Source organism: Salvelinus fontinalis, chromosome 17 (assembly GCF_029448725.1).
Source record: "Salvelinus fontinalis isolate EN_2023a chromosome 17, ASM2944872v1, whole genome shotgun sequence".
Classification (NCBI taxonomy): Eukaryota; Metazoa; Chordata; class Actinopteri; order Salmoniformes; family Salmonidae; genus Salvelinus; species Salvelinus fontinalis.
Genome location: NC_074681.1, coordinates 15,581,616 through 15,608,095, shown reverse-complemented (window position 1 = coordinate 15,608,095; position 26,480 = coordinate 15,581,616). Strand labels below are relative to the sequence as shown.

At 42.5% G+C, this 26,480-nt stretch overlaps 2 protein-coding genes across 3 annotated transcripts in view; both read left to right on the top strand.

Moving 5' to 3' along the window:
• The first annotated feature begins 3,638 nt into the window (after positions 1–3,638).
• si:ch211-188c16.1 (uncharacterized protein LOC562677 homolog) lies at positions 3,639–14,495 on the top strand. The gene is made up of 19 exons (XM_055867747.1): positions 3,639–3,857; positions 4,221–5,226; positions 5,365–5,565; positions 5,748–6,237; positions 6,419–6,534; positions 6,713–6,738; positions 6,839–6,879; positions 9,680–9,812; positions 10,171–10,330; positions 10,644–10,764; positions 10,985–11,019; positions 11,140–11,203; positions 12,370–12,404; positions 12,653–12,716; positions 12,835–12,933; positions 13,029–13,042; positions 13,190–13,220; positions 13,333–13,405; positions 13,526–14,495. Exons 1-18 carry the CDS (start codon positions 3,849–3,851, stop codon positions 13,400–13,402), a joined length of 2,715 nt encoding a protein of 904 aa, XP_055723722.1. The 5' UTR covers positions 3,639–3,848; the 3' UTR covers positions 13,403–13,405; positions 13,526–14,495.
• A 2,461-nt stretch (positions 14,496–16,956) lies between these two features.
• Positions 16,957–26,480, top strand: part of LOC129813781 (phospholipid phosphatase 3-like) — a 14,102-nt gene continuing 4,578 nt past the window's right edge. The window contains exons 1-2 of one of the 2 annotated variants that reach the window (XM_055866310.1): positions 16,957–17,436; positions 24,175–24,332. In XM_055866310.1, the coding sequence (XP_055722285.1) occupies positions 17,295–17,436; positions 24,175–24,332 (300 nt within the window). In that variant the 5' untranslated portion in view covers positions 16,957–17,294. Of the gene's footprint in view, positions 17,437–23,630; positions 23,786–24,174; positions 24,333–26,480 lie in introns of both variants that reach the window. The other variant, XM_055866311.1, reaches the window with a different exon arrangement.

Sequence of the window (26,480 nt, the reverse complement as noted above, 5' to 3'; positions counted from 1 at the left end):
AGTTACACATGGAGTAAAACAAACATACAGTCAATAATACAGTAGAAAAATAAGTCTATATACAATGTGAGCAAATGAGGTGAGATAAGGGAGGTAAAGGCAAAAAAAAAGGCCATGGTGGCGAAGTAAATACAATATAGCAAGTAAAACACTGGAATGGTAGATTTGCAGTGGAAGAAGGTGCAAAGTAGAAACAGAGGGTGCAAAGGAGCAAAATAAATAAATACAGTAGGGGAAGAGGTAGTTGTTTGGGCTAAATTATAGATGGGTTATGTACAGGTGCAGTAATCTGTGAGCTGCTCTGACAGCTGGTGCTTAAAGCTAGTGAGGGAGATAAGTGTTTCCAGTTTCAGAGATTTTTGTAGTTCGTTCCAGTCATTGGCAGCAGAGAACTGGAAGGAGAGGCGGCCAAAGAAGGAATTGGCTTTGGGGGTGACCAGAGAAATATACCTGCTGGAGCACGTGCTACAGGTGGGTGCTGCTATGGTGACCAGCGAGCTGAGATAAGGGGGACTTTACCTAGCAGGGTCTTGTAGATGACCTGGAGCCATTGGGTTTGGCGACGAGTATGAAGTGAGGGCCAGCCAACAAGAGCGTACAGGTCGCAGTGGTGGGTAGTATATGGGGCTTTGGTGACAAAACGGATGGCACTCATCCGTCACCGATGATTCTCGAGGGAACTCGGGTGGCTTTGGCGCTTCTCGGAAATGCACACTTCGGGGATTTCTGGATTCCTTCGGAGGTGAGCAAGCAGAAGCGGATGGACGAACGTTCGAGACCTGACCTCTCACGCTTGCATTCTCGTAGACATCCATCAATCCTAATTGTGAGGGCGATGAGGGAATCGAGGTCCAATGGTAACTCCCGAGCTGCGAGCTTGTCCTTTATTTCCTCGGGCATTCCGTGAAGGAAGGTATCGAACAGAGCCTCCGGATTCCAGGCACTCTCGGCTGCCAATGAGCGAAAATATACTGTGTAGTCTGTCACACTACGGGAGCTCTGGTGTACCTTCAGTAGTTTTTGGGCCGCCTCGCTCCCGAGCACCGGAGAATTGAATACCTTCCTCACCTCCCCCATGAAATCTTCCAAGTTATGTCAAACAGTGGATTGTTGCTCCCAAACCCCAGGAGTGCGCCCTTCCAACCATTAGCATAATTAGATATGCTATCTTCGATCAATCCAAAGGGAATGAATATGGCTGAAGCTCAAAAATGAGGGAGCACTGGGAAAGAAACGCCAGGCAGGTTCCAGGATTGCCAGCATATCGCTCCGGAGGAGGTAAGCGGGGTTCTCGGAGAGTCGGGGTAGGCTGAACAAACCCACCACTAGTAGGGAAGTTACTTAGTGGCTGGGAGGTCTCAGATGTGGCATGCTGTCTGCGAGCTAATTCACGGAATTGCTCCGTTAATGCCTAGAACCCCTGGTTGTGGCGTTCCGCCAGAGATCGGAACCCCTCCATCAGGTTCTAAAGTAGCTCCTCCTGTTTCTCAATGGTAGCTCCCTGCAGAGAGACAGCGTGATGGAGCTGGTCCAAGTCTGCTGGGCCAGTCATGGCCAGTTCGTACTATAACGACACAAAGCGAGACCCAGATGCAGACACGGGAGGCAGATGGTTTGAGTTCTGATATTTATTATAGTCCAAGGAGTAGGCAAAAGGCAGGTCGGGGACAGGCAAGAGTTCATAACCAGGTCAGAGTCCAAAACGGTACAGGGCGGGAGGCAGGTTCGAGGTCAGGGGCAGGCAGAATGGTCAGGCAGGCAGGCTCAGAGTCAGGACAGGCAAGAGTTCATAACCAGGTCAGAGTCCAAAACGGTACAGGACGGCAGGCAGGCTCGGGGTCAGGGGCAGGCAGAATGGTCAGGCGGGCGGGCACAGAGTCAGGACAGGCAAAGGTCAGACCCAGGGGGACGAGAAAAACAGAGACTGGGGAAAACCAGGAGCTAGGAGAAAAATGCTGGTTGACTTGGCAAACAAGACAAACTGGCACAGACAGAAAACACAGGTATAAATACACAGAGGATAATGGGGAAGATGGGTGACACCTGGATGGGGGTGGAGACAAGCACAGGTGAAACAGAACAGGGTGTGACAATATGTTGCACTAAAATACTAAATAAGTCATTGCTAACCAGAATAATGTCATACATCGATATAAATGAATGCTTCGATCTAGTAAATAAAGTGGTCGGTGTCATCTCTGCTTCTTTCGCGGTGCAAAGACGTTTAGGGGCCATGGAGAAAATGCAATAACAAAACAAACAAACAGAAAGATTTTCTGTGCAAAATGTCCAAATGATATCAGTTTTACCGGTTTTAAGAAAATACAAACCTGTGAAAACGACCCAAAATCATGTTTTTGATAAGATCTCAGTTCAGCTTGGATGCATGCATATTTTATGTGTTTGAAATAACTCGGCGGTTGAAATAGGCTACTATCAGCTTTTATTACTCAGATAAAGATAGCACCTCTACAGACAGACGTGTGCATTTGCATTGTCTCAAGTTGCTGAAAGAAAGAAATCATATTTCTCCACTCCTGTTCCCAAGTAAAACATTTGGTGTATCATTTTAGCCTGCTGCAAGAAATGTTTATTTCTGCAGGAGTTAATATTAAGGCTATGTGAGAGGTTATAGACCTAGTGTCCAGATCTCAGTTTCTATTTAACCCATCCGAAAATTATCCTACAGTTCCTTTGACGAGGTGTAACAGTATAACTTTAAACCGTCCCCTCGCCCCGACACGGGCGCGAACCAGGGACCCTCTGCACACATCAACAACAGTCAACCACGAAGCCTCGTTACCCATCGCTCCACAAAAGCCGTGGCCCTTGCAGAGCAAGGGGCAACCCTACTTAAAGTCTCAGAGCAAGTGACGTAACTGATTGAAATGCTACTAGCGCGTACCCGCTAACTAGCTAGCCATTTCACATCCGTTACAGAGGCATAGGTCTATTTGGTGACTCGAAATTGTATAGCGCCTCACAATCATCACGTAGGCTATAACATAACCTGCATTGCTATCATCCTTTTACCACTACACCTAATATTTCCCAAACATTACTTTCTGGCTCTCCCTTCTCTTTATTTTCAACTCTCCATTTCGCAACTTTTCTCTTATTGAATTAAACTCCCAACATTTTACTTTTTGCCTACATAGAAGTTAACTTGTTCTGCCCGTTCCCAAAAGCATTTGGCGATAAACGTGTTGGCTATTTGGCACCGTATAGTTAGGCCCTAATGCCACATAGCCTAAAATAATAAAATAAAAAACGAATATAGACATAAATTGCACAAGAATGATACATTTATGGAGGTATTGTTTATCTTTATTCAACCCGAACTTTATCCAGACAATATTTCATAACCATAAACCCAACCTCCCCCTGGGACTGCGGGTTAATCGAGTCAACCCGTGGTTGATCTACCCACTTATTTTGCAACGCACACTTTCTGACACACTCCAAGTATGCAGTTCCCATACTTCGTATGCAGTTCCCATACTTCCAATCTTTGGCTTACAATCAATACACTAGATATCATTGCGACTAATTAAAACACAGGTCCTTATAGAACACTAAAATCTGATAAAGATCTACGTTTCAAGAAAATTACACTTTCTTCGCGTGCACACGTGACATCATTTAATTAGGTCATGCGCACCTCTGCGCAGGTTTATTGCGGTATCTCTCTATTTGTTTGCAACTTCAGAGAGTTCAGAAATCAGTTTATCAGAAAATGCGTTCTATTTTGGCGGCTACGTTGACATAATGAGACAGTGAACTGAAACGTGTCCAATTGCGTAAAATAACTACATTTGATTGTCAGTTGATGAAAGTAACGAGGAACAATGGAACAGGTAATGAAATTCGAGATGATCTATTGCTGCCCCTATTGATCTGTTTGCATATCTGTTGGATGTTGTTATCTTTGCTCTTTGCAAGGTCAACACGATTTATCCGAAACGGATTGCAGTTGGTTTTCTGTCTGCACAGCAAACAGTATGTTAGTATACTATGAAACAACTGAGTTGTACGTGTTATCTGCTGTACCATTCATGAACAACTGGTGCCTTGTAATACTTATCCTTGTGTAATCCATCTAATTAGTTGAATGCACACAATGTTATATGCGCTGAGGTAGAAACAATTATTACTTTCAAACAATTGTAACCTGTTTAAGCATTGTTAACTAATCACTATAATGATCTCATTGATCCTAGGAGGGACCAATCAATGTCAAAGCTCTGAGGGCCAAGTTTCAGGAGGAAGCCAGAGCCCAGGCTCAAGCCAGGGACCAACACCGACCTGCCATTGCTGAGAAGCCCAGACGGCTCCCATCCACTGTTCCTGGGGAGCAATGCAACACCCTGATGAGCTGCATCCACTCGGCTGTGGAGAACAAACCTGTCATCCCCAGGGTCATCTTCAGGGATGGGACCAGGGTGTCTGGGGGCAAATGGCCCGTCTCCTTCCCTGCACTTGTACTACAGGCCATCCCACCAAAACCACCAACACCACCACACCAGAACAGTCTCCACAATGGTGGAAGGGACTGCACAGCGACAGCCAAGAAGTCCTTCAAAGACCGCCACTTGCCTCTCGTACTGCCTGGCCTGCCTTTGAAGGAACAGAAAACTGATTTGCCACCTCATAAAGAGGTCCCGCCTCCAACAAAATGCAAGAAAAAGGGTTTGCTGCTCCACCACCCCTTCAAGTCAACCAAAGTCTCCAAGGTTGGTGGCGAACCTGCAGAAGAGCCTGCGTATGCTGGTTTGACCACCAACAGACATTCAGGCACTCCAGTAGAGGGGCTTGTGATGGACAGGAATAAGGCTGAAGATAGGCTGCCACTCCAGGTGGAACATTCTAGCACAGAGTGCCCAACCTCCAGCCCAGACATCACCATCACCACTCCGTTAGAAGGCCCAGGTGAAGACTCATCCTCTATGGTTAGTGCGACCCAGTTCTTCAGTATGTTGGAGAAAGGCAAGAAACGGTTCTCACCTAAGCACCTGTTGGTGTACGCCAGACCCAAGAGCCTGCGTTCCAATGGGGTCCATCTCTCAGAACATAACTCTACCATGGACAAGGGAGTTAATCTGCCCTCTACAGATTATGAGAGTCATGCCCCAGAACATGACCTTCCAGCCCCTTTGCCTGTCTGTCTCCCGCACCTCCCTGGTGTTTCAGCTCTGCCATTCTTCAAGATGAATGGCTCATCCCGCAGTAAGTCATCTCAGATTCAGAACAATTTTGCGACGTGGTCATTTTGTATGGTCATTCTCATGTTCTGCTACAATAGTGTTAGAGTTAATGAGGTATGATTGCGTAGTTGAGATACAATTGCTCTCTTCATTTTCTTAGGACTAGAGACTGCATCAGAGAAACAGTTTGGCCGGGATAGAGCAGAGCTTCTGCTTGTAAAATCTGATGGACTTCCCCCTCCTCGTCCAGCCAGGAAACTTCTACCTGACCGGGGGTCTCTGGGACCTTTGCCGATGAAACCTCCAAGACCTCCATGGGTAGATCTCAGAAGTTACCACCCAACCACAGAACATCACAGAGGTACTTTATCTTCTATTTTCGACCAGTTGTGGTCAATTCCACTGTAAGTGACACTGACTCAGATTTTTCACTTTTAACTTAAAGAATGTATATTGATGTAATGCAATTTACTTCAAATATAATTTGATGTGTGCTGTTCATTGAGCTCAAGTCAAATGTCTATTTTGTTGTTTTGCTTGCAGAGTTGACTTCAGCGGTTGAATCTGAGACATGTGAGGATCCACACTCTGAGCCTCCATCCATTGCTAATCCTGAACTGGTTGTTCCAGAGTTTCCGGACTTTGAGTTGAATTCAGAACTGGAAACTGCAGAAGGCAATGCATTCGACCTCGCAGCTCTAGAACTAGAAGCTACAGAATTTGGAACCCTTGATAATCCAGTAGATCTAGACTTGGGGGTTCCAGATTTCCTATCCCCTGAATGTGAGTTACCATCTTGTGAGCCTCCAGAAATTCCCAGCTTTGACCATCGAGCCCTGACCCTCAGCAGTCATCAGGATCTAGTTCTTTCAGAGTTCTTGGCTCAAACGTGGGAGTTTCCAGCTTCAGTTCAAAAACCTCAAGATGTTTCTGAGCTATCTGCTGAAATGGTGCCTGTTGAACCCTCAATCACAGAGGACACTGACCATGACTCTGCTTCGGTTGAATTTCCTCATTCAGGACTGACGTTGCGGTAAACTGCTTGAAAACTATCATCTTATTTTTGCTAAATACTATTGTCTGCTAAAATTGTCTCACCAGGGATTGTGTGGGGACAGAAACTACAGACTATTTGGTATAGTGAACTTAAGTTTAGCTCTGGGAAGTCTGTTATTCCTCTTTATACCTAACCTCTGAAATGTCCTCTCTTCTAGTGTCTGTCAACAGGAGAACTATTATGAAACCTGTGATAATGTGTATGAAGTTGTTGAGAACACCAACATGTTCGCTGTCAGTCAAAACTCACACAAACGTAAAGGCCCACCAAAGAGTAAGACACTACATATGTTTCGTTTATTTAATTGAGAGCCCATATCATTATACCAGTATTTATAACATTCAGCCATTTTTTTGATGAGCTATTTACCTTTAGTCAAAGCCTACTCTAATTCAAATAGGGTGTGTTTATGATTTGTTCCAAATGTTATGTTTTTCAAATTCTCTTCTAGATCCATATGGGGACCCCCATCCAGTGGTAAGTGACACAATTTTACTGCAGAGTTTATTTCGGTAACTGAATGGTTGGTGCTGTTGTGTATAAAAAAATATTCTTTGTTTTCTGTTTGTATCTGAAGAAGGAGGAGCCTCGAATGCACATATGGCCCCGGAATCCATGGTATGTCGGCTCTAAAAGAAGGCCCAATTATTCAAATATTGTAGTTGTTGCACAGGCAAATTAACCATAAGTAAGCCCAGAAAGAGATTTTATTTGAAAATAACATAATTTCATACCTTGGTTACATTGATACACAATGACACATCTCTTTTTATTTGTGGGTATACTTGCGAACAAATTTCCTTCACAATCATTTTAGCTGAATTCCTGGTGATTTTTATTTTATTTTTTCTATTTTTTTGTGAGTTTACTTAACTTTGGGGGCCAAATTGCTAGTGGGTTGATTTTTGCTGAATCACTAGCGGGCCTGTTGCCGACCCCTGGTGTACATCCCCTCCATATGTATTTGGACAGTGAAGCAACCTTTTTTTGGGGGGGGGGGGGGGGGGGGCTCTATACTCCAGCATTTAAAACATACACATGTTTAAATGTTTTGAAATGAAAGCATTCTATCTATCTATCCCCCCCCCCAATTTGAAGAAGTGATCAGTATTTAGACAAATTAATTTCTAGTGTATTAAAGTATTCCTAAAACACACTGACTAGCACAACGTCAAGCTTGTCACTCTACAACCTTCTTGGATGCATTTGCAGTTAGTTTTGGATTATGATTTACCCAATAGGAACTAAATGGTGATTAATGTATTGTGCTATGTTGTAGTCACTTTTAGTGTAAGTAAGAATAGATATTTCTGAACACTTCTACATTCATGTGGATGCTACGATGATTTCGCAGATAGAGTTTGGCAGTCTCTATGGGGGTACCACAGGGTTAAATTCTCGGGCCGACTCTTTTCTCTGTGTATATCAACGATGTCGCTCTTGCTGCGGGTGATTCCCTGATCCACCTCTACGCAGACGACACCATTCTGTATACATCTGGCCCTTCTTTGGACACTGTGTTAACTAACCTCCAAAGAAGCTTCAATGCCATACAACACTCCTTCCGTGGCCTCCAACTGCTCTTAAACGCTAGTAAAACCAAATGCATGCTTTTCAACCGTTCGCTGCCCGCACCCGCCCGTTCGACTAGCATCACTACTCTGGATGGTTCTGACCTAGAATACGTGGACAACTACAAATACCTAGGTGTTTGGCTAGACTGTAAACTCTCTTTCCAGACTCATATCAAACATCTCAATCCAAAATCAAATATAGAATCGTCTTTCTATTTCGCAACAAAGCCTCCTTCACTCACGCTGCCAAACTTACCCTAGTAAAACTGACTATCCTACCGATCCTCAACTTCTGCGATGTGATCTACAAAATAGCTTCCAATACTCTACTCAGACTGCATCTAATTTGCTATCACAGTGCCATCCGTTTTGTCACCAAAGCCCCATATACCACCCACCACTGCGACCTGTATGCTCTAGTCGGCTGGCCCTCGCTACATATTCGTCGCCAGACCCACTGGCTCCAGGTCATCTACAAGTCTATGCTAGGTAAAGCTCCGCCTTATCTCAGCTCATTGGTCACAATAACAACACCCACCCGTAGCACGCGCTCCAGCAGGTATATCTCACTGGTCATCCCCAAAGCCAACACCTACTTTGGCCGCCTTTCCTTCCAGTTCTCTGCTGCCAGTGACTGGAACGAATTGCAAAAATCGCTGAAGCTGGAGACTTACATTTCCCTCACTAACTTTAAACATCAGCTATCTGAGCAGCTAACCAATCGCTGCAGCTGTACATAGTCCATCTGGAAATAGCCCACCCAATCTACCCATCTCATCCCATATTGTTTTTATTTACTTTGCTGCTCTTTTGCACACCAGTATCACTACTTACACACCATCATCTGCTCATCTATCACTCCAGTGTTAATCTGCTAAATTGTAATTACTTTGCTGCTATGGCCTATTTATTGCCATACCTCCTCATGCCATTTTCACACACTGTATATAGACTTTCTTTTTTCTATTGTGTTGACTGTACACTTGTTTATTCCATGTAACTCTGTGGTTTCTGTCGCACTGCTTTGCTTTATCTTGGCCAGGTCGCAGTTGTAAATGAGAACTATTTCTCAACTAGCTTACCTGGTGAATTTAAAAACAATTATGGAGGATCATGAATGAGTTGTGAAAAGGTTATGGAGGCACAAATATCATAACGCCCATAAAATACTCAACTATTGGTAATGGTTAGAGGTTAGCATGATTTGTTGTAGCCTTTGTAACCTTCTCACGCATCAGACATTATTCATGATTTTTCATAATTTAGAAGTGTTTAGGAACATCTCATCTACTCACTTGTAAAGAAAATAGTTCGTCATCGCCATTCAGTTACTATTGGGCAAAATATAACACAACCAAAACAAACTGAAAATGCATCAATGAGTTTGTAGTCACAAACTTGATGTAATATTGGTCCAAACATTAAACCTTTGACTGCTTTAATACCATATAAGTGAATTTGTCCAAATACGTATGCCAGCTTCAAATGGAGGGACTAGATACATAAAGTGCTTTCATTTCTAAACAGTGAAACAGATCTATGAAAACACACTCAAATAAAAGGTGACATTGTACTGTCGCCTCATATATGAAACTTTCATCTAAAAGTATAGAGCCACATTAAACATGTTGGCTTCACTGTCCAAGTACACTCCCCTCCATATGTATATCATGTGCACAGGTGTGTTTGTCATCTCATCTCTCACTGTTGCTTCAATTAAAGGGAATCATCAAATTCATCAATACCTCTAATATTTGGTTCCACTTCATAGCATGTTGTCAGTTAGATTCATGTTAATAGAATAATTATATATTGTTAATAGAATAATGATATATTGTTCTCAGTAAGGAAAAACAGAGCCCTGAGAACCACGATGACAAGGATCAGAAGAAGAGAGAGAAGCACCGCCTTGAGAAGGAGAAGAAAGAGCAAAAGGAGAGAGACAAAAAGGAGAATGAAATGAAGAAAAAATTCAAAGTAATTCTGACCTTGTCACATGTAGCCTTAATGAGATATTATCTTACTAGCTATCAGTTTAAAAGTTGCTGTGTCATGGGTATCAGGCTCATAGGTCAATCTTGTTTTGGTATTTTGAGGGTCCAGCTTTATTTGCCCGTAGATCAACACGTTGACAAACAATATTTCAACAAGCTATCCACCATGTTGACCTAAAATGTTCCAGGATAATAGCATTCAAATTTGCATTCCAACTACTCAATTGTGCAATTTGAACTTTTGGATCCAATATGGCACCCATTAACATTCCCAGAACACTCCACACCAAACAAAGTTTGCCAAACTATGGCTGTGGTTACTGTGTAATGTCTGTGTTCAGGTGACTGGCCAGGAGGAGGCGATTTACCATGCCAGGGTGACAGTGGCCAGTAAAGTGCGTAAGAATGACCTGCCAGTGAAGAGTGGTGACACGGTTAGCATCATCCGAACAACCAACTGCCCCAAAGGAAAATGGCTGGCCCGTGACGCCAACCACAAATGTGAGTTTGTCAATGTTGTATTATTGTTATTTAATGGCCTTCGGAGGGGTTCAGAAAGAGTCAGAGTAGAAGTTCTGATAATTAAAAAAAATAAAGAATACAAAAATGAGGGAATGCTGATATAACATTAGAATTAGTTTTTCCCTTAAGATCATCAGAGTAGATTCTTTTTTAATATGGCAATATGGCACAGGTCAGGAAAAACTCTGGCTAAACTGTGGCCCAAATTATTATCAGGCTGCAGTTGTTCACTGCTCTATCTGTTGCTGTTGTGGCTGAGTGTATTTCCCTGTTTCATCATTCACTTTTCCAGATGGCTATATCTCTGTAATGAATGTGGAGCTGAATATCAAAGAGATGCTGGAGCTAGGGAAGAAGGCTCAGGCTGCTGGCCGAGGAGGCACAGAGGGAGATACCATCAGCATTGGGAGCAGGTACACAACAGAATGCAACAGTCTATTGTTCAGTACTGTACATCAATTACAAACATATTTTGTTGTACAGAGGAATATTCAGTGTTCTTAGGAAGAAAAAAATGGAATGCAAAATGAAAGAATTTAAGCATGTTGCCATAATCGGGGTATTTATATATTTTATTTACTTACTCCCTTTGGTTCCGTGCCCTTCCTATCCTGTCTCCATTATATTTTACAGATCATCTAACCATCATCCCATGCTACACAGCAGCTGTAAGTCTTCTTCAACATGCTTACAGACAGTTCTGTTTAAAAACTTCATGATTGATAAGGGCCTGCAGCCCTTCCCATTGGCTATTGTGGTTTTGCAGCCTATCATGCTCTCTCTCTCAGTCACAGATGACGATGAGGAGTGGACATTAGACGAAGAGACCCTGTCCCCCTACATGGAGAACCGGTGAGACTTTCTGCACTCTCTGGGAAGCAGTCAAGCAATCCCATTTTAATTTGTAAAGCCCTTTTTTAATTGTCAAGTGCTTAACAGCAGTGGTTCTATATTGGTTTTGCCTCGGGACCCAAGTGTGTGTGTGTGTGTATATATACATATATAACATTTCTGTCAAAATGCAATCTGGAAAACAATTGACTACAAATATGGCATTCAATATAGCAATTAAATGGCCAGAGAACAACATTTCTACCTTTTTTTTCATTGTCAATAATTCCATTTTGCCCATAATCTTGTAAACGAATGTTAGTAAGCTCACTTGTTTGACTACAAAATCAACCAAATTCACGAAATAGTGCTGCTAATAACTTTTATATTGAAAATACTGTGATTTGAAGAAACCTTTCTCAGAGACTTATGACTTTCTACCTGGTCTTAGTCATTTTAAATTCAGACGAGTATTTTATTCATCCCCCCCTAAAATTCACACACAAAAAAACTGCTGTGGGGCCTGCCGAGTGGCTCAGTGGTCTTAAGGCACTGCATCGTAGTGTTAGCTGTACCACTAGAGATCCTGGTTCCAATCCAGGCTCTGTCGCTGCCGGCCGCGACTGGAAGACCCATGGGGCGGCACACAATTTGCCCAGCATTGTCCGTGTTAGGGGAGGGTTTGGCCAGCAGGGATGTTCCTGTCCCATTGCACATTAGCAACTCCTGTGGCGGGCCAGGCGTACAGTTTGCACGCTGACACGGTCGCCAGGTGTACAGTGTTTCCTCCGACACATTGGTGTGGCTGGCTTCGGGGTTAAGTGGGCATTGTCAAGAAGCAGTGCGGCTTGGCTGGGTTGTTTCGAAGGACGCACGGCTCTCAACCTTTACCTCTTCCAAGTCCGTACGGGAGTTGCAGCGATGGGACAAGACCTTAACTACCAATTGGATACCACCAAACTGGGTAGGGAAAAAAACTCCTGCGACCCCACCAGTTAAATCGCTGCTTTACAGTTCACGTTTGATTCAGCTCAACCATGTTATTTCCACAGAATTTCTGTATAGATAATTGATGAAAATCTTTTGAAGACTGCAATGTACTGTGTATATTAATTAAAGTTTGTTTTTCTAGGAAAAGCTGAGCGAAGGACTGATATATTTAATCTGTTTTCTTATGTATTCTTTAGCGTTCACAATCGGACTGTCTCAATGCCTGATATGCGTGAGTATGATTTATATGGTGTATATATCCATATCTTTGAAGTTATAGATTAGATTTTTGTTTCAGACGTCTGGATAAGAGCTAGTGTACCTGCGGTCTCAGGTCTTCATTGTACTGCCCATATACTTATGACTGACCATTTCAATCACGGCTTCAAAGACCACCGTAAAATGACCCTCTTCCCCCATTTCTACTACCCCCTTCACCCTCTTTTCATCCCTCTCTCTCCTGTCCCCTCTCACTGGCAGTCTGCAGCGATGCTAGTGCCCACCACACCCTTAGTGATGGCAGCATAGAGGACCCCCACACACAGTAAGGCTCTACTTTGTCTTTACTGTGATGCCAAATTCAAATGTTATTTATGCAGCCTTTTCTACCACAATGTATCACAAAGTGCCCTAACTTAGTAGTTAACGGTTTCTGTCTTCAGAACCAGACATGAGGCTCTTCAGAAGTTAGCCATCTTCTTTCAGAACAACAAAGCTGGCATCAGTGACACAGCAGAAGACCAAGTGCCAACCCCTACAAAGTACAGTATTTACAAATTGCATTACAAATCCTCACTGCCATCTTTCTAGTCCGTTATTCTAATTTTAAAACTTTCTTTCGCTTTGTCTTCTGAAGTGCTGAAGCTCCAAGTAAGTAGCTGGATACTGACTTCTCTATGGCTGGGTTTGCTATCACCTCGCATGTCACTGTCATTGATTGTGGTGAGGTAGAAAAGTAAACTCTCACTCCAGCCAATGTTTGTGGGTCTTTATGTTTATGTTTATGTCCATCTACAGGCTTCCTATGTGTTGTGGAGCCTCCATACTCGTAAGTGAAGATAGTGTGTGTATATTTCATGCATTATCCTCATTGGTCTTAATGGCCCTTGAGGTAGTAGTCTAGCTTGGACCAAAATGTATGTACCTGTTTTCTATGGCAGAGACCAGGAAGTGGTTTTTGCAGATTTTGAACTACTTCCCCCTCCAGTTCTATATGCAGATTTCCTGTGACAGGTCAGTACAGACTAACACTAATGGCACAGGGGTTTTCCCTGGTCAGATCATTATGGCCAGGAAAAACTGCACTGGTCCTAACTTCTCAGAGCATTAACAAACTCTTTCTCTGCTCTCTAGCTTCACTGACCGAGAGAACTAGAGGAGAGCACAACAGTTTATTCTCCCATGATTGGCTGAGTAACCTGACCGTTACTGATGCAGGCTAGGCAGCCAGCTGACCAACCCCACACATATCACTCTGCCTTAGGCCTGGAGAACATACCATGAACTCCAGATGAACCACTGTCGTTCTAGATCTATGGACTCTAGATCTACCATTTTTAGATCCAGATGAACCACAGTCATTATAGATGTATAAAACTAGCTCGATAAACCATAGTCATATATATCTCAGATCTGCCACTAGATCAGGGCCCAATTTTTCAAAAATTATCGGGTAGGATTAAAAGCATAGAAATATAATTAATAGAACTGTCTGTATATTTGAATGGGGATGCCCATTCTATTTCCATGCCTTTTAATCCTATCCGGATTTCAGCAATTGATCAGGTAACTTTTGAAAACTGGTCCCTGAATATCAAGTAGCCTCTAGGGTTTAGGCCTTTTCCAGTATGTTCCACCATGTCACTTTTGATGGGCTTCCTTTCTCGGGGGAAGCCCATCTTTTTGTGCAGTTATTATTAGTGAAGTATGTTTGACCTGATGCCTTTATTTCTCTCTTGATCACATTTGTTTTGATAGTTGTGTGGTTGCTTAATGCTTTATCCATTGCATGTGTACTGTTATACAAGGATGTTTAGATCAATTGTTTTTCTTCTTGTTGCCTTTGACTATGAACACAGTAAATGATTCACTTATTTCTGTTCATTGATCATTTTGGCACTACTGAATGGGAAACGATGAAGTAGGTACTCAAGTCTGCACTTTCCATAACACAATGGTGAAATGGTGCATTGTTTTGGGTACAATGCCTTGGTCAAGAGTATGTATAATTATTTTTTGGCTCTTCACACTTGTTTTGATCTGTTTGTTCAAAATATCTGATTTTGATGTCCAATGTATCACCTTTATGTAAAGCATCAAATAAATGGTCATATTTCTAGTCTAACAGAGTAACACTTTTTTTCAGAAGAGGGCACGCTACCCTGTTGCAAAAACTGACCGATAAAACTATTCAAATCAACAGAGTGACTTCACTTCTCACAATTGCTGTACTGAATTTAAAGATGATAGTTCAAGTAAGGTAGCTGCTGTCAGCCAGTTGAAGATTATAAAGAGAAAAAAAAACTGGTTGGTTAGACACTGGCCAGAGTTTCTGACAAGGCTGGGGTAGTTGCCTGCTGTTAGTGACTGGTCGTTCGCGAAGAGCCGACTCGCATATCAGAAGAGCCGAATCTATATATATATATTAAAAAAAACATTAAGATATGAATAATCTAAATATTTAAATTAATATAAGGAACTATTTCAAAGAACAAAGAAAGAAAATAATATAGGCCTAAATGCTCAAGTGCACATTCGTTCTGTCTGCTCAGACTAACAGCCTCACCTGTTCCTGTCAATCAGACATGCAGTGTCAACCAATGAACCAAAGATGCGTGAGGGAGGGCCGAGCCAACTCACTCACAGTCACACTTAGCAGCCAAGGAGAGAGAGGAAGAACAGCTGAAAAATGAGTCTGAAGCACAGTAGCAGTTGGCTGCATTTTAATAATGTAGACAATGTTAAAGCACAGTGTAGAATTTGCCAAAACAAAATCTCATATAAAGCCGGTTCTACGCACAACCTACACCGACATATGCGAACTATGCACCCAACTGTGAAGCTAGCTGTAGTGGAGCTTCGAGAAACTAGCGGGCCTGCTAGTGATAGTGGTGGAGCCAGCACCTCCACACGTGGAGATGTATCCACTCAGTCAAGCAGGCCTGCTCTGCGACCCACAGCATCGCAGTCTTCTATGGACCAGTTTATGCCAAATATGTATGTTTGTAGCAAAACAAGGCCAAATTGATATTGCATTCGCTAAAATGATCGCCACCGATTTTTTTCGATCGTGGAGGACAGAGGTTTTAGAAATGATAACAATAGTCTAAATCTAATGTACACAATTCCAAGCAGGAAAACCCTTTCAAATTCACTTATTCCACAACTGTACGAGAGCACACAGGCTTCAGTGTGGGAAAGAGTCCAAAAAGCTACTGCCGTCTGACTTACCACTGACTGCTGGACATCAAGGGTAACCACTTCTTACATGTCGGTTACATGTCACTTCATTAAAAAAATTCCGATGTCTAGCTGTCTTCTGGACTGCTTGGAGTTCAGTGACAGACACACCTCAGATAACTTGGCAGAGGAACTTTTGAGTGGCCAGAGAATGGCAAGTAGATGGAAAAGTGGTATGTTGTGTTAGTGACAATGCAGCTAACATAACCAAAGCCATGGACATTTTAAAATGGACCCATCATCCATGTCTTGCTGACACAATCAATCTGATTGTAAGAGATGCTCTGAAGGTGATGAAGCCCACTGTGGACAAAGTGAAAGCAGCTGTGGAATAATTCCACAGGAGCACAGTAGGTGCTGAAAAACTAAAGTCTACACAATGCCAGATGCGGATGCCTGAGCAGAGGCCTAAACAAGACTGCACTACAAAGTGGAATTCAACATTTTATATGTGGAAGTGGTTTCTTGAGTCAAAAGATGCCATCATCTCTACCCTGGCCATTGTCAATGCACCTGTTGATGCTCTGACCCAAGAGGAATGGGAGGTGGAGGTGTGCAGAGTCCTGGAACACTTTGAGCAGGTCACTGTGGAGATCAGTGGAGAGGTACAGTAAGCAGTTATTACTACATCATTATTTAATCCAGTATTATATATGTATATGAGCAGTAGATGAGAATGTTGAGAATGTAATATCAGTAGACAAAACATGAACCTGAGTTACTGTACTGTTCTGTCTTTTCAGCTATGTGACAGCCTCAAAAATGATACTCCTGTGTAAGGGTATGCAGCGAATCACAGCCAACCGCCAGAGAGAAGCAAATGTAACCACATGACATGTGACAGAGTTGATGGACACCCTATGTTCATCAATGGACAGAAAGTTCCATTTTGGGATGCTGCAGTTTTGCACATTGTTATTTATTTTTCTTTGATGTGGTGCAATATTCTATTATGTTGTTCAGATTGTATTCATTTTGAATGGTTAGATTTATATGCACTTTGTTTATATACATTAAAAAGTTATACTTTAAATGCAAATGTTTAATAGCATTTTTCTTCATAACAAACCAATGCATTTTTAAATACATTGTGGTTAAGGTAGAGTATGATTTTATTTAATTATTTAATAAGAATCGTTTTAACATCAATCATAGTCAAACTATGGCAAACTGTTTGACTTGAAAAAATACAAAACATTTTTTTTTAAAGATCCTTTTGGGAGTCAAAAGAGCCGGCTCTTTTTGGTGAGCTGAGCCGAACGAGCCGGCTCACTGAAAAGAGCCGGAATGCCCATCACTACCGGCTGTAGGGGGAGGTCCGTGGGTCTTGTAGGAGGCGGTCACCGGAGGTGGGAGCGCAACTAAACCTTCGGTGGTCCTCAAGGATTATTAGAAGCTGGCTCAACAACGAAAGTCACAGAACGAGCAGAATATAAGGGAAAGAAATAAACCCTTGCAGTTAACTTGAAAGTCAACATTACTATCAGAAAAACCGGCACATCTCATTTGAATTTATCAGCACAATATATGGAAAACTATTCAAAATCCTCTCTCAGCTGATGGTAACTCGAATGACTGACTGACTAGGAGAAGTTAACGGGACTGGAGGCTGCAACTTTGCCACGCTTTCTTTAATTTGGAAAACCATTCAAGGGGCCTATAAATGCAACGCTGTTTAATTTATGAGAAGACAATGGCACCAGAGACAAGGAATGGAGGAAGCTCTTCCCGGAATAACAACAACTGCAAAGACAACAGCAGGAGAAAGTTGCTGGTCGGTATGGATCTCGTCTGCTTGTTTTTAGGTGAGATTTTCTGCCTTTCATTTCTATAGATGTTTAATGAATTTCGGATGTGAAATGAGTAAACATGTTTTTTATTTGCATAAAATCTGGTTATGCGAATTAGCATATGATGTATTGTTTTTATTAATTATGTTATTCATGTTAATAAGCAGGATAATGTTCTGGGACAATGTTAGTTTGTCATCATAGTCGAGCTAGAGTGTTAATCCCAAAGTTATGTCAAGTCCAGAAACTGTCAGTCTTAATAATAATAATGAATCGAAGCAATCTCTGAGCAATGTCATTCTTTATCCAAGATACATATATATATATATATATTATATAAAACCGCAAAAATAGTTGAAACGTTTTCCCCTCCTTAGAAAGACAATGATTTCTCATGACAATATTTGTCCAGAGTTATTTGAATGCCATTGCCCACAATGCAAATGGGAAAGGGTCATTGATAAATTGCAGCAAGTATTTTTACTTGTTGCACTCATTTGGACTGTTTTAATATTTTACAGAATGTCTCACATGCCACAAGCCAGGAATTCTATTGAAGTGACATCTGGTGTGTGTGTGTGATTAAAGGAAAGTGGTGACAAGGTCAGCCATGTGTTCAGCTAATGTTCTGGGTGCCATATATTTCCCTCTCTCTCTCTTTCTGAGCTAGGAGTGAATGATTCCTTACCAGGCTCAAAAACACTAAGGTGGGGAAGTTCCAAACAGCTCAAAGGTGAATGAATCAGTAATTCCAAGAAAGACCCTAATAAGTCTTCTGATCCAAGGCCTAGTAGTCTTTGATCTGCTGGTGACTTGACACAACGCCTACAGTACAAGGTGTTATGATATGCATTTCAGAGACCAGTCATTTTTACCCCTTGACAGTTTGAAAGTATTATTCCTTTGATGGGTTGAAATGTATAATACATGGAGGTTGAATTTATTACTCTGTGGTGAAGACGTAGTATTCAACTTCTACAGGGTTACTGACTGAGTTGACTGTGTCCCATGAGACATCTATGGCCACTTCTTACACCACAACTGTTTAGTAGAAATAGTCTCTGATAAGGTTATCTCAGGTCAGTAGAGGTTCTTCTGTCAACAAACTTCTCTGTCTCTCTATTGCCCTGCAAATTCAGAAATACAGTGCCTTGTTACGTTACAGCCTTATTCTAAATTGGATTAAATTAAATTAAATCCTTAGCAATCTACACACAATACCCCATAATGACAATGTGAAAACAGGTTTTTAGAAATGTTTGCAAAAACAAAAATAGAGTCCACCTGTGGTAAATTCAATTAATTGGACATGATTAGACATGATTTAAGTTCCCACCGTTGACAGTGCATGTCAGAGCAAAAATCAAGCCATGAAGTCAAAGGAATTGTTCATACAGGGCCGAGAGAGATTGTGTCGAGGCACAGATCTGGGGAAGGGTACCAAAAAATGTCTGCACCATTGAAGGTCCCCAAGAACACAGTGGCCTCCATCATTCTTAAATGGAAGATGTTTGGAACCACCAAGACTCTTCCTTGAGCTAGCCGCCCGGCCGAACTAAGCAATCGAGGGAGAAGGGCCTTGGTCAGGGAGGTGACCAAGAACCCGATGGTCACTGACAGAGCTCTAGAGTTCCTCTGTGGATATGGGAGAACCTTCCAGAAGGACAACCATCTCTGCAGCACTCCACCAATCAGGCCTTTACGGTAGAGTGGAAGGATGGAAGCCACTCCTCAGTATAAGGCACAAGACAGCCCGCTTGGAGTTTGCCAAAAGGCACCTAAAGACTCTCAGACCATGAGAAACAAGATTATCTGGTCTGATGAAACCAAGATTGAACTCTTTGGCCTAAACGCCAAGCGTCACGTTTTGAGAAAACTTGGCACCATCCCTACAGTGAAGCATGGTGGTGGAAGCACCATACTGTGCGGATGTTTTTCAGTGGCAGGGACTGGGAGACGTCAGGATCGAGGCAAAGATGAACAGAGCAAAGTACAGAGAGATCCTTGATGAAAACCTGCTCCAGAGCGCTCAGGACCTCAGACTGGGGTGAAGGTTCACCTTCCAACAGGACAACGACCCTAAGCATACAGCCAAGACAACGCAGGAGTGACTTCGGGACAAGTCTCAATGTCCTTCAGTGGCCCAGCCAGGGTCCGGACTCAAACCCGATCTAACATCTCTGGAGAGACCTGAAAATAGCTGTGCAGCAATGCTCCCCATCCAACATGTCAAAGCTTGAGTAGATCTGCAGAGAAGAATGGGAGAAACTCTCCAATTACAGGTGTGCCAAGCTTGTAGCGTCATACCCAAGAAGACTCATGGTTATAATCACTGCCAAAGGTGCTTTAACAAAGTACTGAGTAAAGGGTCTGAAATACTTTTGTATATGTCATATTTTATACATTTGCAATCATTTCTAAAAACCTGTTTTTACTTTGTCATTATGGGATATTGTGTGTAGATTGATGAGGGGAAAAAACTATTGAATCCATTTTAGAATAAGGCTATAATGTAATAAAATGTGGAAAAAGTCAAGTGGTCTGAACACTTACCGAATGCACTGAATGTGTTTTTATTTTTGAAGAATATAACTTGTAAATGCTTCATTAGCTTAGTTCAACTGTCACACTCCATGAGCACCCAAAATATACACGTTTTTCTCCAATGTTTGTAAACAAAGTAGATGTAAATAAACACTGTATAGTCTCAAAACATGGTTAAAACTATCATTTTGAAATCATGGATAGTCAGTCCTTGCATCAATAGCACTGGCTATGAATTTGAGAGTGGTTACATTTCTCCAGCCCCATCCCCCAGCTTTTTACCAAAACAGTGGCTGGGAGGAACTTTGTTATTGTTTCAGCCGCTGATTGCCACATTAAGCATTCATCACAAATATTTTTGGCAACCACAATTCAACACAAATGTGATCTTTTCCCCTCCGTTCCTCTCTCCCAGCAGTCTGTGGAATTATGAGAGTATAGGAACAGGGTTTGCCCGCCGCACCACGACCAGACAGACAGGGAGGAGTTTCTGTGGGGGTGCTGCCTGCCATGCACACAAGCGTACAAGTAAAAACAAGGGCATCTGTATATACTCTATCATACATGTAGTATACACTAAGTATGTCAGTGGGCGAGCATTGGCAGCAAGTGGAAAATGTGTCTGTTTATTTTAGCTTCAGCAACTGGTGTTATGGTAAATGCCTCCAAAATATGGTGGAATTTCATTCATTCAATGCAAGCCTCTATTTGCCTGTTCCAAACATTGATTGTAGTTTCCATAGTGGAATTGACGCCACAAACTGTAATTCTAAAAAGTCCTATGGGCGTGCTTAAGAATTCTCATAACCCAATAAGCTCAAGGTAAATGTTTCTCGCTTCCAATTTTCCATGAGAGAAAACAAAGCAATCAGTTGTTTGAGTACTAACTCATCACTTCGAGGAAGTTGTTTGGTTATACCTTACTGGGGCTTTAAAGTAATCCACTACGATGATAGAAAAGCCAAATAATAAATAGACCACCATTTTGATTTTGGTAAAAGAAAATCCGACCTGCTCACTCATGCCCTTTTTAATTAGGGAGTGTTTACTGCTTTCTGTTTTTTGGGGGTTCAGTGTAGCTAATGCATTAGACATGCGCCACTCGGCTGGTGTTGTTCTTGGCAACCAGCGGGGCACTAGTTTTCCCTCGCTTGTGTGAAGCGAGTAAAACGGGAAATCCCAAGATGTCTTGCAGAATGCTGATGCTGCACTGTCTGGTGGCATGGGACGTCAGGTTTGGGGGCCTCGGGGCAAGACAACACAGCTGAATCATGGGAAAAACAGTCTTTGTAACATCTCAATTTCCTTTTATTTAACTTGCTCTCATTTTTACTCGCCAGCCTACTCTGTGAGTCTTGGATCTGATCATGTGTTTAAAGGTGGTCAGTGAGATCAAGACACCACGATTAACGCCTTGCACATTCATAGCTGTGCTGAGACTAGGGCCCTCTTTTTTTCTTTCCACTGCCCTACATCCAGTGGCGTAAAGTACTTAAGTAGTACTTTAAAGAATTTTGACTTAAGTGTTTTTTGGGGGGGTACTCATACTTTACTATTTATTTTTTGACAACTATTACATTTACTTCACAACATTCCTAAAGAAAATAATTTACTTTTAGTCCATACATTTTCCTTGACACCCAAAAGTAGTCCTTAGCAGCACAGAAGATTGTCCAATTCACACACTTATCAAGAGAACAACCCTGGTCATCCCTGCCGCTTCTGATCTGGCGGACTCACTAAGCACAAATGCTTTATTTGTAAATGATGTCTCAGTATTGGGAGTGTGTCCCTGGCAATATGTTAAAAAAAAAAATCAAACAAGAAAATTGTGCTGTCTGTCTGGTTTGCTTAATATAATTTTTTTGTAAATTATTCATACATTTACTTTTGATACTTAAGTATATTTTAGCAATTACATTTACTTTGAAACTTAAGTATATTTAAAACCAAACACTTTTAGACTTTTACTCAAGTAGTATTTGACTGGGTGACTTTCACTTTTACTTGAGTCATTTTCTATTATGGAATCTTAACTTTGACTCAAGTATGACAGTTGGGTACTTTCTCCACCACTGCCTACATCATCAGCAAGCAGCGGTCCCAAGCTGCCAAGCCAAGCACTGTGCTGTGAGAGGAATGCCTGCTGATTCCCTCCCATCACAAGGGCCATGAAAAAGGCCCAATGGATTAGACAGTCAAGATCGGATGGTACTTAAAGTAGGTTTTCTCTCTGCTACAGCTCTAACACCACTGAAAACACCTACTGTAGCTTCAAATGGTCTTCTGGTTTATTGTTGCTCCTGTCAGGGTATTTGTTTGAATAGTAATAGTAAAAACAGTAACAGTAATAATGTGAATCATGTTGAATCTTGGATGTGAGGGAGGGAGGCCAGTGGAGGAGTGGTTAGGGTCTGGTCTGGGGTTCCCATCAGGCAGAGAGACTGGCCTGTAACATGAGCTGTTTCCAGCTGGGCCTTCAAAGCTCAGGCAGCTTGGAGCAGGGCAAGGGGAGCCAAGCATACTGAGGTGTGTGTTGACATTTGGGTTTGAAGACATCAAGCCCCCTGCCTCAGCTCTGCAGCACCCAGGCCAGCACCCCCAGTTTGATCTTCCCTCCCACCCTGGCCTCAGACTATACCTAGAGAGAAGGGGTATAGGCTGGATGTTTGTTTTTCTTTGTATTCATACATTTCAGAATTATTCAAGAGGTTCACTTCAAAGCGTCAAACATCAGTAAAGGTCCACTTTGATGTGATCGAGCGAGAGAGTATGTTTTCTGTCAGGGGGTTGGACAGTCCTCTCCTGGGTACCACTTTTCCCCTTTAGTCCTCTTGGCCTAGATTTTATTTTCTCATCCAATATGTTTGTTATTTGTTTGTGTGTATAATGTATAAGCTCTTTTACCTCTAAAAGTGGCCAAAGACACAAATTAGATTTGACAAAAACACCCTTCAAGTCTCATCCTTGAAAGGCTGTTTTCTGGTAGAGGTTGAAGGCTGATAGCGCCGCCATGTTTTTTCCACTTTAGTTATCTGTGATGGATACCATCCAACCCTTTTAGTAGTAGCTGCCTCTGTTTGATGTTGGTTATTCATGGTATGAAGGGTGCTACAGATTCTAACAATGACAGATCTTCCCCTTTCTTGGCTGCCATGTCAGTAAATTTAATTTAGTTTATTACATTTTTCAGGAGTTGCTGTTATTAAGTTAATATTGTCAATGGCCGGGTCATTTCAGTACACAGAGATAGGATAACAACAGCAGGATGTTCATGTGTTATCTGGTGGTAGAACGAGAGGCTCTATCACTTAAATGGATATTCGGTAGATTGCTGTAGCCTACATGTCCCCTTGATATTTTCCTCAAATTGAACATGGTACAGGTCCAAATCTGATCACTGTATCATTTTATATTACATAAATGTACAACGTTATCAGCTGAGGTTTGTGTGAAGAAAACGTTGATCAATGTTATGATGACAACTGCATAACAACAGTTCCCTTCCAGAGCCCATGCAAGTGTATTTATCTACCCCTGGTAAGTTTGCTTGGTGAGTGTTGTGGGTTAACTGCAGAAATACAGGTTGTGTGTGTGGTGTGTGTTTGTATGCCAGTTAGAATACATGGGCTGACCCCAGCTCTCGTGTGTCTGTCTGTGTGCAGTGATACTCTTTGCTGCCTTTCTGCACAAGTTTCCCATCGTGCCCCACCGGAGGGGCTTGTTCTGCAATGCCAGCAGCATCAGTCTGTCCTATAAGAGCAGCACGGTGCCCACCACTGCCCTGGTAGCTGTCGGCTTCACTGTGCCCGTCACCTCCGTAAGTCTTTAGCATGGCGCAGCAGCAGGAGGGACAGGGAACACATACAGGGGACTCACTCCAACTTCACCCAGGGACTAACTGGCTATCTAAACGTGTCCGTACACACTTATAGCTTCCTAACATTTACTAGTTGGGGATCACCTTTCTAGTCATGCCAGTTGGCTATAGCAGAAACAGACCAAGGTCCGTAGGGGATTCCATTGGGCCAAGATACATTTAGAGTGAGAAGTGAGACCCCCATATTCCCTGTCTGTCCATCGCTGTGCCATCTACCTGTGGACCCTCTTCTAGGAGCCCCTTATTGACCCTCTCGTTCTCTGTCTCCATCTCTCTCTTCCTCTCCTTCTTTTCTCTCTCTTTGCCTCACCGCTGCTGTGTGTACATAGCCGGCCTGCCTTTCCTGATCATAGAGACTAGTGCTGTACAGCCCTACCACCGAGGCTTTTACTGCAACGATGAGTCCATCAAGTACGCGGCCAAACATGGAGACACCATAAGCGACGCTGTGCTTTCTGCTGCTGGCATTCTTATCACCATCCTTTCTGTAAGTCACTATAACTCGCTAATTAGCCTCAGTCCCAGTTCAGTTTGTTCTGTGTTGGCCAACTCTTATGTATAAGAGTATGCATTGGAGTTGTCAAGACAGCACAAACAGATCTGGGATTCAGGCTACTCACTAATGTATGTTCACCCGACTTTTCACCTCATCGTCTCAGCAGTATACACCATCACCTACTCACTGTATTGTGTGTCTACCGGGCCACCCACTGTGTGTCCCAGTCACTGTACTATGCGTCAACTAAATGTTACCACAGATTGAGTCACCTTTGAACTATCATGTCTAGTGGATGTTATCCAGGATCAAATGTGTTAGTTTTTTGACCACCGTGCCAATACACAGCATTCAAAGTTGAACTTTCTCTGAGTGCCTACATGCTCACTGACAGATTGCGCAATTAGTATCTTATGGTGCATTTCCATACAGGATTTACCGCAGCGTTTTACCCAAAAGGCTCAGACTTTTCTGTTTCCATCCTACGTGGGCCGGCGCCCGTTTCTAAATGGGCCACTGGTACTTTCAAGCTTTCATTTACATAACAATGGCGAACTGTGAACTTTAACATCTTCTCACAAAGCAACAGTTTTGATTATGCACAGGTTGTTGATTCTGCCCTTCACTGCCAGACCTAGCTATAGAAACAATTTCCCTAGTATAACATAAGGGTGTATACACTAGTGTAACAATCGTGTTACAGTCGAGAAACAGCATTATTGACTATGATTTTCCAGACCTGTCAGGCCTTTTAGTGTTCTGAGTAGCACTAGATAAGAGCAAATCAGAATCGACATTCGCCAGTTGGTTTTGCTGTTAGTGTTATCTTGATTGGTGTGATTAAGATGGTTCCAGTGTTGAAGGTGTTATAAAAGAGTTTAGAGGGTTGAAATGTTAAATGGATCAGGCTGTTGCTGTTTACTATAAGATGACTGAAGATCTGCTGGTGTAGGGCTCCATCTCACTGAAGAGAAGTCTAACCTCAGGGTTGCATTCTTTGGAGTGCAACGTTCAAGAATTTTCAGATAGTAATAGATTATCTAGAACAGACATGCTTCTCTGTCCTATAGAATAGGGTCAGATGATCATGCTAGCTGCTCTATTCAAGACATTTCTATCCTCAACCTTCTGTAAGGTTGCATTCCACTGAACAGACCCAGTCAGGGGTTGAGGCAATTGGATTGGTTTGCATGGTGAGAAGGATCTCCCTTGGCCTGTGTAATTATGGTTGACGCAATGGTTGTTCGGTCAAACGCTGTAATTCACGGGCCTGGAAATGTGGTGGATGGCACAGGAGAAGAGCTGTAGGCTCATTTTCTTCTTCTGAACGTGACGTTAAATTCCATGTTCCCCAGAGGCCCAGAGCCTTTTGGCTGGCCTTAGACTTTCTTGAACTCTTGGAAAACTCTTAGCATTAGGTCATTTAATGCTTCGTTGCCCCTTGGATAAAGCGGAGAGAGAAGCTGCCTGTCTTAAATTAAAGGCATAGATGCTGTGTCCCTTGAAATTGGCACTGCGTAAAAAACATCTCTGGAAAGAAAAACAACTCTGGGAGTGTACGAGTTTACTTTTTATCATTTGTGAGACGACTAGACATTTATGAGACAAGCCACGAGACAACCTCTTCCCCCCTTTGAATATCTCTGAGGTTACAACTGTAACAGTTACATAAAGTTACTACAAAGCCGTTTCATTCACATAGTTGATCTTCTCTCAGTTGTCACACAATGAGAACCAGATGTATTCTTTTCTCTCCCATGAAGCAGCTGGGTTGGATCAGCCAGGCTCTAAAGGGCTCCAAGGTGGAGAGAAAGAAAGAAAAAAGAAAAACATACATGTTATCAGCTTGTAAAATCTCCCTATAGGACTTTCCCCCCAAGGAATGTGTTTAAAAAAAAAGAGAGACGTTTTTTCGACCAGACAAGAATTTTGCGATGAAACCGAGATACTAACAAGAAAACACCCAGACATCCACTAGTGAAATCAGAGCCCTGCGAAAACAAGTCAGCTGGTGAGGTGGAAAACTAACTAGCCCCTGATGTGAGTCTGCTCTGGCCGAATCTGGACACCATGTCGCCTAGCTCAGCGTTTCTCCTGATTAAAACCAGAAGTGCTGCCCCCGCCCTCCCTCTCTCAATT

Bases quoted from the DNA above. Each gene is read 5' to 3' on its own strand.
- si:ch211-188c16.1 (XM_055867747.1), top strand. The intron at 6,880-9,679 runs GTATGTCGGCTC...TATTGTTCTCAG, and splicing joins ATATGGCCCCGGAATCCATG to TAAGGAAAAACAGAGCCCTG. The intron at 11,204-12,369 runs GTGAGACTTTCT...TGTATTCTTTAG, and splicing joins TCCCCCTACATGGAGAACCG to CGTTCACAATCGGACTGTCT.